The sequence below is a fragment of the Gymnoscopelus braueri genome, assembly GCF_963280865.1.
Source record: "Gymnoscopelus braueri genome assembly, chromosome: 17".
Lineage (NCBI taxonomy): Eukaryota > Metazoa > Chordata > Actinopteri > Myctophiformes > Myctophidae > Gymnoscopelus > Gymnoscopelus braueri.
This window is the reverse complement of record NC_137617.1, coordinates 34,698,213-34,710,231: the sequence shown is the minus strand read 5'-3', so window position 1 is coordinate 34,710,231 and position 12,019 is coordinate 34,698,213. Positions and strand designations below refer to the sequence as shown.

Here is a 12,019-nt window from a genome sequence, read left to right as displayed (position 1 = left end):
TTGTTTTGTTTTGATTGTATTGTTCCACTTTTGCTTTGGCAATATAAACGTAAAATGTTTTCCCAAATAAAGCCCTTTGAATTGAAAAATAGAGAGAGAGAGAGAGAGAGAGAGAGAGAGAGCGAGAGAGAGAGCGAGAGAGAGTGGTAGTGGGGGTAGGGTTAGGGTTAGGGAGGGGGTAGTAAGTAACAGATCAGGCAATGCGCTCGAAAAGAGGATTCCTTCGACCATTTGGCTCTGAATGACTCAGACAACAACAGTGTAACAACAACAGTGTATGGAGGGGCTTGTTTGGAAATAGTTTCATAGATTGTTAAAATGATGAACACCAGCTGCGCCTCCAGGTTTTGTGTAATAGGAACAGAACAGGTGAACCATAAGGAGCGACTTGTTTAAGATAATAACTTATAGAGGCTCGACAGCAGCTACACCACCTCTCTACTGCACTCTCTACCAAGAGCTCTTCAGGTAATAATACACTTTATAAATGTTGTTTCCCTTTGATTTGATTTTGGTTAAAGAAATAGCCTACGAGTAAACCCAATATAACTTAAACCCAGCTGGGTTTAAGTTATATTGGGTTTACTCGACACTCAAAACACTTATTATTGATTTTATGATTTGGTCACATTTTACACTCGCAACAGGCTGCACACACGTGCAGTTCTACTGACTTAACTTTTACACGTATTTTGTCTATCGCACTGTTGATTAGTCATTATTTAAATACATGTAGGTACGCTGATTGCCTATATTATTGTTCGGTTGTGGACATGTTACAGTTTTAGTTCTAGCTTCTGTTCCGTTGTAGTTGTACAGATGTGCTGCCAGCCAGGCCAGCCACACTCATCAATTGAGTAGCCTAGCATTGGTTCTCAAAGTGGGGTCCGGCGAGCGACCCCCAGGGGTCCTTGGGAGGGGGGGGGGGGTACAAGGGGGTCCACACATTTTAACTCACTAGAAAAGTTATGATTATACGTCGTTGGTCTCTGTAGATCTGAAGTGAAATGTTTAACTGTCTGATAGAAGTTGATATTTCATTCCGTTATTGTCTGAAAATGAAATTAATGTGTCCTTTAAAAAAGAACTTGACAAAAAAATGGAAAATAAATGTGAAACATAACCGTTTGACCCACCTTGAAAGCACAGCTCACCATGGTAACCACTAACTGGCGCAATGAAAGAATTAAGAAAGATAAGAAAGAAATTATCTTTCTTCCAGCATGGCTGCTTCAAGCCTGCTTGTAACCACTGTCCACTGGGTTCCACTTTCAAAATAAAATACTTAATATCTGTGCAGAGGTACTGTGATGTTTTTACAAGATCCAGTAACACCAAATTGCATTTATGTCGATCATATATCAACACAGCAAATGTTTGCATCTGTTGTTTCTCGGGCATTCTAAGCATTCTGTGAAAGGGCTCTATTAATGTATTTTTATTAATGTATTTTATTTGATACATTAATTACAATACACAGATATACATAGTACCTACCAACTACCTAAATCTCAGATCACATATTTCCATTGCAGTCCTGTATATTTGGCTGGAAGGCAGGCATAAAAAAACTAACTTAGGTATGCATTCTCTGATATTTTACTTGCGCCAATTTTTTTAACATTTCTTTCAACTTCTCACAGTTACTCTGCTACACAATGTGTCAGAATTCAAAAGAGCTGAATAAAGAAAAAAGTTAATTATAATAAGTACGTCCCCTCTTTTTAGATTATTTATCTAGCCCAGGCAAGGAATGGTCCCCAAATGTTTCTTCTTGAGAGTGAGTGAATTAGCCTGGTAAACCCTCCCTCCGGAAATCTTCATTTCTATTTGATTCCTGGAGTGAGTCTGGCATGAACCGCCTCTCTGCAATATTGGCTGTGTATGCCAAACGGCCGCGCCTATCAGCGTCGTCGCTCATTGTTCTGTGATTGACAGCTTACGTTGGCCAATCAGGTGGCGAGTTCGAGTGAGCCCAAAACACGAACGGCAGCCATCTTTTTCTTGTGCGGCCAATACTCCGCTATTTTTTTACTTCAAAAAGCTCTCTAACTTCTATTTTGAGGCACGGAATTTACTTATAAGATATCGTTTGGATAGAATTTAGTTGTTTAACTTCATATATGTGGTCAATTAATCATGACAAAGCCTATTTAAAAATAAAAATTTAGAGAACCGGTAGGGGCGGGCAGTGACACCATTTTATCCGAATAAGGCAACCCATTTTGGGTATGGCTGTCTCAAAAGTCCCGTCGCGTCACATTAAGACTGGTGAACTGCTGATTGGCTGAAGGGGAAAAATTATCATTGGCTGAAGGGGTTGTCAGTCAACGGTATTACTCCCGCCCAACTCCAGCACAGCCAATATTGCAGACAGGCGGATCAGGCCAGACTCACTCCAGGAATCAAATAGAAATGAAGATTTCCGGAGGGAAGGTTTACCAGGCTATGAGTGAATAGCTTTCAAGAACCTTCCTCAGTTTCTCCATGTGTATGACTGTAACCATCTCAGCCATCCATCTTAGAAAACAGAGTAGAGAGGATGATCCAAAGTTCATTATAATAATAATAATATATTTTGTGGCTGCTGTCATCCATAGTGTTAATTAATCTGTTTGCAATTGTTACTTAATCCATTTGTCCATTTGTAACTCTAATAGGTTGCAATTGTAACCAAATGGACATGTTATAAATGGACCCTTACAGGTCCATTTGGTCACATTTGTACCCTCTCAGAGTCAAATTGGTATTTTATAGTGTCCCAAGCATCAAAGATTGTTGTGTTGATGAGGGAACATGTATCCCTGCATCTATAACACTGTGGCACACTGTGGCAACTCAAATGTGTCCCTTTCAAAAAGTACAGAAACCCTCACTACTTTACAGCTCTGCTCATGTGTTTCTAAGTGTGATCATAAGAAGAACAATATAACGACAGTGAGTGGCGGTCCATTTCCTTCCTTAACAGGCTATTAACTGGATGTGCAACCAAACATTGTCACTCATAATTTGCAGGCTGGAAAACAACATTTACAGCAGAGGAGTAATCACATCTATGCATGTGGAATGAAGAGGCTGGACTTTGTTATGATTGAGTGACCACCATAAAGTATAAAGACTGAGCAACCTGCCACCACTCGTTCATCAATTCGGCCCTGTGACTATTGTCCTCTGTGGTGTGTAATGCGATCTGATGGGAACAAAGAGGAACAGCATGTCGCAGCACAAAGTCAAGTCTGGGACTATAGAGAGGTTCCGTCAAAAGGCTGACAGTGTTCCCCCTGTTGTGTATTTGTTGTTCTAGGGAGCCTTGAAAAGGTACTGTGTAATGAAGCACTCCTTGATTTGCTCAATACATATTTGGCCCACAGTGTAACTGTAATGCACACATATGTAACATTTATGTGACGTCTCTCAATAGGTTTGGCATTATCCTTTTTAAGTTGCACTTTAATCTCAATGCAAAGAAATGATGTATGTACCGTATGTCCATACTACAGATCCCATTAATGATTGATGGAATGAGTAGAAAAATGCTTTTTTTCAGTGGTTGCTGCTGAGGTTTCTTTAAGTCGCGTGTCAATATAGCAGTATATAGTTACTTGTATTCATGGCAGTTCTTCTCATCACACCGTTTTCAGTTAATACAGTTAATATAGTATGTGTAATCTCTAATCTGCATTCTGATTACATACATTTTGTCTCATACATGTTTGTGCATTATTTGACTGAATCCCTTGACTTGACTAGCAAGACACTTCATGAAATCTGTATTTTCCTCCACTTTCCTTACTCACACCCTCCTTCTCCCTCTCGACCCATGTGACCAGGGGCTGTTGGGATCGAGGACGTGCACACAGAAAACATCATCCTTCAGAACATACTCAACCTCTTCAGTGTCTTCCAGTCTCCATGGCTGCCAACATGACCCCGGAGGGCTGTGGCCCTTACGTAGACTCTCTGTACTACAACCTGTGTGACCTTGGTGCAGTATGGGGCATCGTGCTGGAGGCCTTGGCCGCGGCCGGTGTGGTGTTTTCCCTGGTCCTCCTCATCTCATTGCTGGCCAGCCAGCCCTTCATAACAGACAAGAACCACAAGAGCTCGGTGGCTCTCCATGGCTTTTTCCTGGTCTGCACCCTCGGCCTCTTCTGCCTGACCTTTGCCTTCATCGTGGAGAAGGACTTCTCCACCTGCACCTCGCGGAGGTTCCTCTTTGGAGTACTTTTTGCCGGCTGCTTCGCCTGCCTGCTGATGCAGTGCGTGAGGCTGAACATCCTGGCCCGAAGGAACAGCGGGCCCGCATCCTGGGTGCTGTGTCTGGGAGCGGTGGGGCTGTGGCTGGTGGAGGTGGTGATCAACACAGAGTGGCTCATTATCACCGTGGTACGCCACCCGCAAGGGCCCCTCAACGCCACAGCCGAGCCCAGCAGAGCCACGGCCACCCCCTGCAACATCGGCAACCAGGACTTTGTCATGGCGCTTATCTATGTGATGAGCCTGCTGCTGGCGGTGGTGGTGGCAAGTCTGCCCATCATGGCGGGCAAGCATAAGCAGTGGAAGACCGACGGCGCGTTCGTCCTTCTGACGAGCTTGTTGTCGGTAGGCATCTGGGTGGCGTGGATTGTCATGTATGTCTATGGTAACGAGAGGACCGGAGGCCCCACGTGGGACGACCCAACCTTGGCTATAGCGCTGGTGGCTAATGCCTGGGTGTTCCTGCTCATCTATACCATCCCAGAACTCTGCTCTTTGACCACTGAAGAAGATGAAAGCCAGCAAAGCTACGGCGAGGATCTGTACCCCAACCGAAGGGTGGGCTATGAGACCATTCTCAAGGAGCAGACGTCCCAGAACATGTTCATGGAAAACAAGGCCTTCTCCATGGATGAACCAAACCAAGGTATGGAAACGTAACCGGTACACCTTTAACCACATGAATCCTAGTGTCCCTATTATGGGGTGAACATTTGGTGAAAATAGCAGATCATACATAAACATTTACACCTATGATTCACTTATTAGACTTATACCCAGAATTATATATTATATATAAATTTTTTTATAAGGTCACTGGAAGGGGGCTGTATAATAAAGCTGCATATAAACAGAAATGCACATCAGCTGCCCTGAAGGTCACTGTGTTTTGTTCTAATTGTTTTTACACGTCACACATAGTCATGGTATCTAACATGAACAGCAGTGTCATTGTGTAAGTTAATTAAACGTTTTTTTGGGAGTTACCTCGTGACATTCTGACATGCAAATGACTTGCAAAACATTGTTTACAATTAAACACTCTACCGAGAACTGACAGACAGCGTAGGTGCAAGGCTTTGTTCCTCACTGGTAGTCCCTCTCTGTAAATGACCGTAACCCATTTCTTTGTCTATTCAAAAATAGCAGATATACAAGCTCATAGTGCAGCACCGAGTGCAGCGGTTTTTGTTCCAGGGACCTCCAGAAGCAAAGATTTGAGTTACAAATGTTTGCTTTAAAAAATATATATATTCAAAGATTTGCACAAATTTTCACGATTTAAAAGAAATAGCAGATCTACAAGCTCATAAAAATATCTTCTATTTTTGAATAGCCAAAGTATAAAATATGACTAAAATCTAAAATGAGATGCGTTCCTGGATTGAACGGGTTAACCACATGAAACAAGATATAAGTAAAGTCACCAGATACAGATAAGTGATCAATAGAAATTTGGAAGTAAAATAAAAAAGGTAGGGAGAAAAAGCTAATTTGGAACTAAATGTTTGCTGAGTTTGGCAGCTTCTTGATGATCCAACATAATGTGATATGCTGATGTTGTTGCACCCCCCCCCCCCCCCCCCGAACAGTATCTGATCACCCAGTTAGCAGGGCCACGCAGAACACTACGTCCCGCTGCCCATAACCCCCCCGGCTTCGTCTCCTTTGATGCTGGCAGTGGTTCATCTCCATGTGGTGGTGAAGTGGGTGGAGTAATCATAGATGGTAATGTGCATGGCGCCGCGTGGACGGTCATGCCCTGGGAGATTACTGGATGTCTCTCCCACTGGTCTGACAGAGAGACAAGCTGTCGATGTAGCAGTGGTGTACCACAGTCTGAATCTGTTCTGATCTAAAAATAATCTGACACGTTGTTTTAAGTTGGTGTCGGGAGAGTTAGCGAGATTTTATAATTATGCTCATCGCCTGCTGCAGTGCGTGATGTTTCCCAGAAAGCCCTGCAAAATTACAGTAATCAAATGAGGTGTTGATGTCGTTTAGACATTAAAAGGTAGTGTTGCTTCGCCAAAGCAGTGGTATTTGACTATATCTCTCAAATCTTCAATCACTAGGCGTAACTACTTAAACCCTAGCGTCCCTATTCTGGGGGCAAACATTTGCCGGAAATAGAAGGTCTACAAGCTCACAACTCAACACAACCCCACTGCGTTGTGAGCTTGTAGATTGGATGTTTTAGATAGTTAGTGTAGAGGGAAAACATTAGGGGGGCTAGTGTAGAGGGCTAGCACACGCAATACTCGGTTTAAGTGGTTAAAAACAATAATAATAATGATGATATTAATAATAATCTCAATACATGCAAGACATTTAAAAGATTACAAAAAGAGACAGACCATAGCCCTGAAATGGGAGTTAGACTGCTGTTTCTAAAGATGTGGGCTGTGAGCAGAAGTCAATGATTGACTTCAGGACATGAAAAACCCAATCGACCTACAGTACCAACTCCTTTCCCAGTACATTCCATTCCCACTGTTATTGTTGGTGATTCAGAGGGAACGGTCAGTTTCTCAGTCAGTTAATGAATATCTTGTGTAATACCTGCATCCCTAACCAGTGCATCACACATAAGCACACTCCCACTCTGTCTGTCGATTCCCACCAGGAACATCACGACTTATGTTTGCGCTGCCGCGTCTCCATGGAGATAAAAGGTGTGGCAACAGTCTCATCCAGGGTAGATATTTCACAGAAGGAGCGCACACTCCCACAAGAGCGAATGACAAAGCTGACTTTCTCACATGTATGTGTGTGTGCTCGCTTTTGTACTGGAAAGACAACTGAGGACAGGAAACACACACGCAATACGTTTTCTTTGTGCGTGATCATTTTCACTTACATTTATATACATCATTCATCACTTATATTTTTTTAATGTATTTTGGTCAATCAAGCATGCATTTTCTCCCATATATTGTAGGTTGTCCAAAATAGAATAAAAAATTTGTCAGTTTTTTGTAGGTGTTGAAGCATTCAAAGCATTTTTGCTGTGTGCATTATACCGGATACACACATTAAACCTATAGCAAGATAAAAGACAGATATAGTGAATTGTCATTGTGATTAAGTGGTGTTTATGTTCTATGGTGTCATTCATTATTCTTTATGAATGTCCTGCTGTCAAGAGGTAATGGTTCTCATCTACTAAAGACTAGCATTTAAAATAACAGATTAAGGCTTATTTGTGATTGATAAACTGCATTGTCAGTACACCACAGTGTCGGCATATTCCTGATATTTTCTGGTATCTAGTGAAACCGCTGAACTGACAAACAGCTGCCGGTATCTTGCTGTAGATGAGATTCCCGGTAGCATCTAGGACTAAATGTTCTGGTCCCATCATGTTTTGTTGTTTGGATAACAGTATATATATAAATATATCACGTATTGTTAAAGAGGGCTTGTTGTTTTCACGGATTGAGGTTGTGTGGGTGACAAACTGATGACATCTGTTGCCTTGTCCCTGCCTCTGTCTCTTTCTGTCCCTCCCAGGTTCCAAGGTTGTGTCACCCTACAGTGGCTACAGCGGCTACGGTGGTCAGCTGCGTAGTTCCGTGTACCAGCCCACAGAGTTGGCTCTCATCAGCCAGGGATTGGGGAATGTGAGTAGGCCCTCAGCGTTGCTTACTCACGCAGTTACACCCTGATTTGTGCTCACATTATGCTGTCAAGTGCAGCACATTAGACAGTATTGACTGCATTGTTTGCTTGTACACTGATTTGAAATCTCATGTCCCTACTCCCTACATGTGTTTATACCCCCATCCCCACGTTATGCATAATTATCAGATATTATAGAAGTATCACATACTTATACCATGGCCACAGAGAATACTCAATTATGATTGGTCAAAGGGTGTGAGGGGTTTCATGTAGTATGGCCTAATGTGTACGGAGGAACACTCTATCCCTCCCAATTCCGCCCCCTGCTGAACAAGTGCCCCGACCAACCTGTAATTGTGTTCATTGGAGCGTCCAGCCAAGCTGGATGCATCGTGGAGGAATCTAACCCCATTCTCTACCGAGGTGCGCAGGTGCTTGATACTGCTTAAAAAAATATTATTATTAAGTGGCCATTGTATAAGTGGGATAATCAGCTCTGAGCCCTGTGGTTATCAAAATGCTATGCAGAAGAAAACCCTCCCCTGCTTCATATCTGGGGAGTAATTAGGCCCTGCGTCGTCCATTATTTATCAATAACTGCACTGTTTGGAGTGTATTATCGCTTAAATATACAGGTTAATCCTTTCCATGTAAAGCCACTTTGAGTATTTAGAAAAGTGCTATCTAAAACCGAGGTATTTACTATTATTATTACTATTACTATTATTCAATGTTGGAACAAGGAACTGGTCAGGCCTTTTCCTTTCAGTTTTCTTGAATGTCTTTGTCATGGACCCCATTGTGACTTCACACAGCACCAGTTGGACTTGTCCTTAGACTCAGCCATCCCCAGGGCAACCACCAATTCCACAGCCAACAGCGGAAGCAGTACCCCCTCCGTACACACCGAGACGGGGGAACTCACACACACGCAGACACTCAGCAACAGCGTAGGTCGTGTCCCAGGCGGCCTCAGCCACCGCCTCACACCTCGCCTCCTCGCCGTCTCAACCTCGTCCACTTCCTCTCCTCTCCAGATGATTTTTCTTTTCTCTTGCCTCTGCACGTGTAGCCCTTTCAGCTCTGGTTGTATCCATAGCAACTTCTTCTTCCACAGGTTCTCTATGAATCACCTCTTTGTCTGCCTTTTTTTTGTCCTTTTTCTTTTTTTTACAACCTCGTTGGAGCACACTGTCTATCTCCCAGGGGCCACCTGTCTGTCCTTTCTTTACCTGCTTGTTCAATTATGCTTGATGACGTGGGCCTATTCTGTACCTCTGATCTGTCCTTATGGTCCTTATTATTATTTTGTTTTACTGACATAATGTAATATAGACAGTGTTTCGCTAAAGGCACATTTATACGTCATCGAACGACCATGTTGGCTGACAAAAATTATGTTTTCAATTGAAACGCATCGATGCTGTTTTCTTTGTCTTTATTTTCATCCGATGTCGTTCGACGATGTATAAATTGACCATTAGGTGGTTTAGCCTGTCTCTCAAGTGTTTGTGCTCCTATTTTATTTATTTAACCACATGAACCCTAGCATCCCTATTCTGGGCACATAATACACAAATATTAGGCGAAAATAGCAGATCTACTTGTAGATCAACTATTTTCTGTAAAGAGATTTGGTAAAAAAGGAGGGGGAAAATAGACCCCGGTCAACTAGGTATAAAGGGTTTAAGTGGTTAAAAGTTTCTCATTGTGGATTTGTTTCGATTCGTTGATGATGCTCGGGAAACAATGTGCTTACAATAATCTCTCTCTCCCCCTCTCTCTCTCTCTCTCTGTCTCTTAGGCGCTTCAGGGGAATGGACTGCATAGGAAGGCGCAATGGTGAATTTGCTGTGGCTCTCATCACCCTCTCCCAAGACATTTCAGTTCATGCATTTTCATTTGCACCTGTTGACTGTAATTTCCTGGGTTCCCTAAGCTGGTCCTAAGAGGAGCCGTCAGCCCCGACAATACAGAGGCAAAATGGAGGGGGAGGGCGACAGTAAATACCTTCTATTGATGGATTATCCTTGTACCAATGCGAGGCAGACAGTATAGTGCCTCATTTGGAAGTCAAACCATGGTGTGAAGCCACGGATTTGCTAGAGAACAATGGCTTTTTGCAATGGTCGCCATTTAGCCACAGCGGACTTTGAACTCCCCTGCTTGACAGACTGTCACAAATGAAAAGCGATGACGCTGACAGTGCAGATTGGTTGCATCGGGAGTGTTTTTCAGCCTGTGTGCAGTGTATACATACGCATGCATGGGAGCATGCTACCACACAAACACACGCGCGCACACACACGTACAGTATGTAGGCCTTTATTCACAAGCTCGACACGATGTAAACAAACGTTTATTATTGTTGCTGACGTCGACCTCATATCAGGACAAGTGGACTGTGAGGAGCAGCAGGTGCCAAGCAACGAACTGTACCGATTCTAATCCTAGAGGTGACACGAGCGATGGAACATTCCATACTTGGAACATCTTACCCCAAAGAGCATGTCTATGTAGGGCTGGACAGTACATCAATATTATGAACACAGGTATCTTGATATATGAGACTAGATATTGTTTAAGATATCGTCTTTTCCTTGTTTGAATCACTTAAACCCTATTTTATATTTTCAAACAACTTTCAGAAATAGCAAAAATAGCCGATTTACAAGCTCATGTGTTGTGAATTTTATTTTATTTTAAAAGAATATATATATTGATATTATTGTTACAATACAATATGATCGTCACAATATTGATATGGAGGTATTTGTTAAAGGATATCATAATATTTGCCCATATCGCCCAGCCCTACATCTATGCCATCCATACTGTAGAATCCCAAGCATTAATTTAACTCTGAAAGTGTGAGAATGGACCAGCAAGGGTCTCAGAGTTAAACTGACACACAGGATTTTACAGTGTTGGGGGGGAGGGGGACTTCACAGGGATGTCACCAGTAATTGAAATACAGACATGTATAGTTATAGTTTGATAGATTAGATTCAGTAATGCTTAAATGTAGGTGTCAAATTATGTTTTGTGACCGGACTGATTCATTTGTTGCACACATCAGAATACAATGTGGGTTTTGGAATTAAGCATAAATATGTTGTCAATGTTTCAGTGGTTGTATGGAAGAATTTGATGAATATAGAGCATGTATGTAATCACAGCTGTTTTATAGCACATCTCCCGTATTTTATTTATTCCAATCAAGGCGGTGCAGGCATGATGCTTTCAATTGTTGAGCTAAAAAAAATTGTTTGTTTGTTTAATTGCGTATTCAGTACTGTACCAGCAGCAGCCACTGAAGTTCCAAATATTTTGTTTTTGATCCAAATAAATATGTGCCTGTGTAATTATGAATATGCTGTTGTGTCACTGTCACAGGCTCCTATAAAGTCCATGTTTGGTCACCTGGTCACTGTGTATCCATGTGTTACTCTGAGAGAGTTAAAGGTGCTATTTTTTGGTTAAACAAAAGTTTTTTTTAGTTTAAAAGTTTAAGCTCTATATTCCGATCATTGTGGTAGGCAACAGGCGGCCCGTGGGCCAGAACTGGCCCGACAGTGATAATATCTGGCCCTGCAAATTATTTTGTTAATAATTTACGATATCTGACTGACACAGTCCAGGTACAGTAGGATATGGACAGCAATAGCTTTGCTGGATAGGCTGATGAACAAATAGTTCTATTTCCATTCTTTGAATGTTATGTTTTCACTGTCAACTTTCCTCTTGAGACTTTTGGATGAAAAACGTCTCATGTTTAAAAAACAAACCAAAGCTGTGTTTCACTTGCCTTAAATTATGCATTGTAGAGACCTTGAACCATGAAAGAGCTCTTGTTCGAAAAGGAGTATGTCTCCACAAAATGTTCTTTTGAAACTTTTTGATGAACTAAATATCCTCCAAGTGCCACATTCAAGGACGGGGCCTGCAAATGATTGCACAAGCATTTCTGTATGCACCTTTAACATTTGATTCCACATGCATTTCTATCAATAGATAAAGATAGATAGATATGTGTTATACCACACACATCTTTATTTATTAACTTTTATAACAATATACCGGTAGTTATTATTGCAAGGTGGTTTGTTGCAAGTTCTAGGTCCTAAATTATCCATTG

At 42.0% G+C, this 12,019-nt stretch overlaps 1 protein-coding gene across 5 annotated transcripts; it reads left to right on the top strand.

The window, feature by feature from the left end:
• The first annotated feature begins 191 nt into the window (after nucleotides 1-191).
• gprc5c (G protein-coupled receptor, class C, group 5, member C) lies at nucleotides 192-11,303 on the top strand. Of its 5 annotated transcripts, none has more exons than XM_080454472.1 (5): nucleotides 192-468; nucleotides 3,831-4,903; nucleotides 7,771-7,880; nucleotides 8,697-8,831; nucleotides 9,695-11,303. In XM_080454472.1, the coding sequence occupies exons 2-5, from the start codon at nucleotides 3,913-3,915 to the stop codon at nucleotides 9,725-9,727; spliced, it is 1,269 nt and encodes a 422-aa protein (XP_080310598.1). In that variant the 5' UTR covers nucleotides 192-468; nucleotides 3,831-3,912; the 3' UTR covers nucleotides 9,728-11,303. The 5 variants fall into 5 exon arrangements, with proteins under 5 accessions (XP_080310598.1, XP_080310597.1, XP_080310600.1 ...); XM_080454471.1 differs by having other exon boundaries at nucleotides 9,686-11,303; XM_080454474.1 differs by lacking the exon at nucleotides 8,697-8,831.
• The last annotated feature ends 716 nt before the right edge of the window (nucleotides 11,304-12,019 follow it).

Excerpts from the sequence above, each read along its gene's own strand:
- gprc5c (XM_080454471.1), top strand. The coding sequence starts at position 3,913 with ATGGCTGCCAACATGACCCCGGAGGGCTGTGGCCCTTACGTAGACTCT. Across the intron at positions 4,904-7,770 it reads CATGGATGAACCAAACCAAG|GTTCCAAGGTTGTGTCACCC; the intron begins GTATGGAAACGT and ends TGTCCCTCCCAG. Across the intron at positions 7,881-8,696 it reads TCAGCCAGGGATTGGGGAAT|CACCAGTTGGACTTGTCCTT; the intron begins GTGAGTAGGCCC and ends GACTTCACACAG.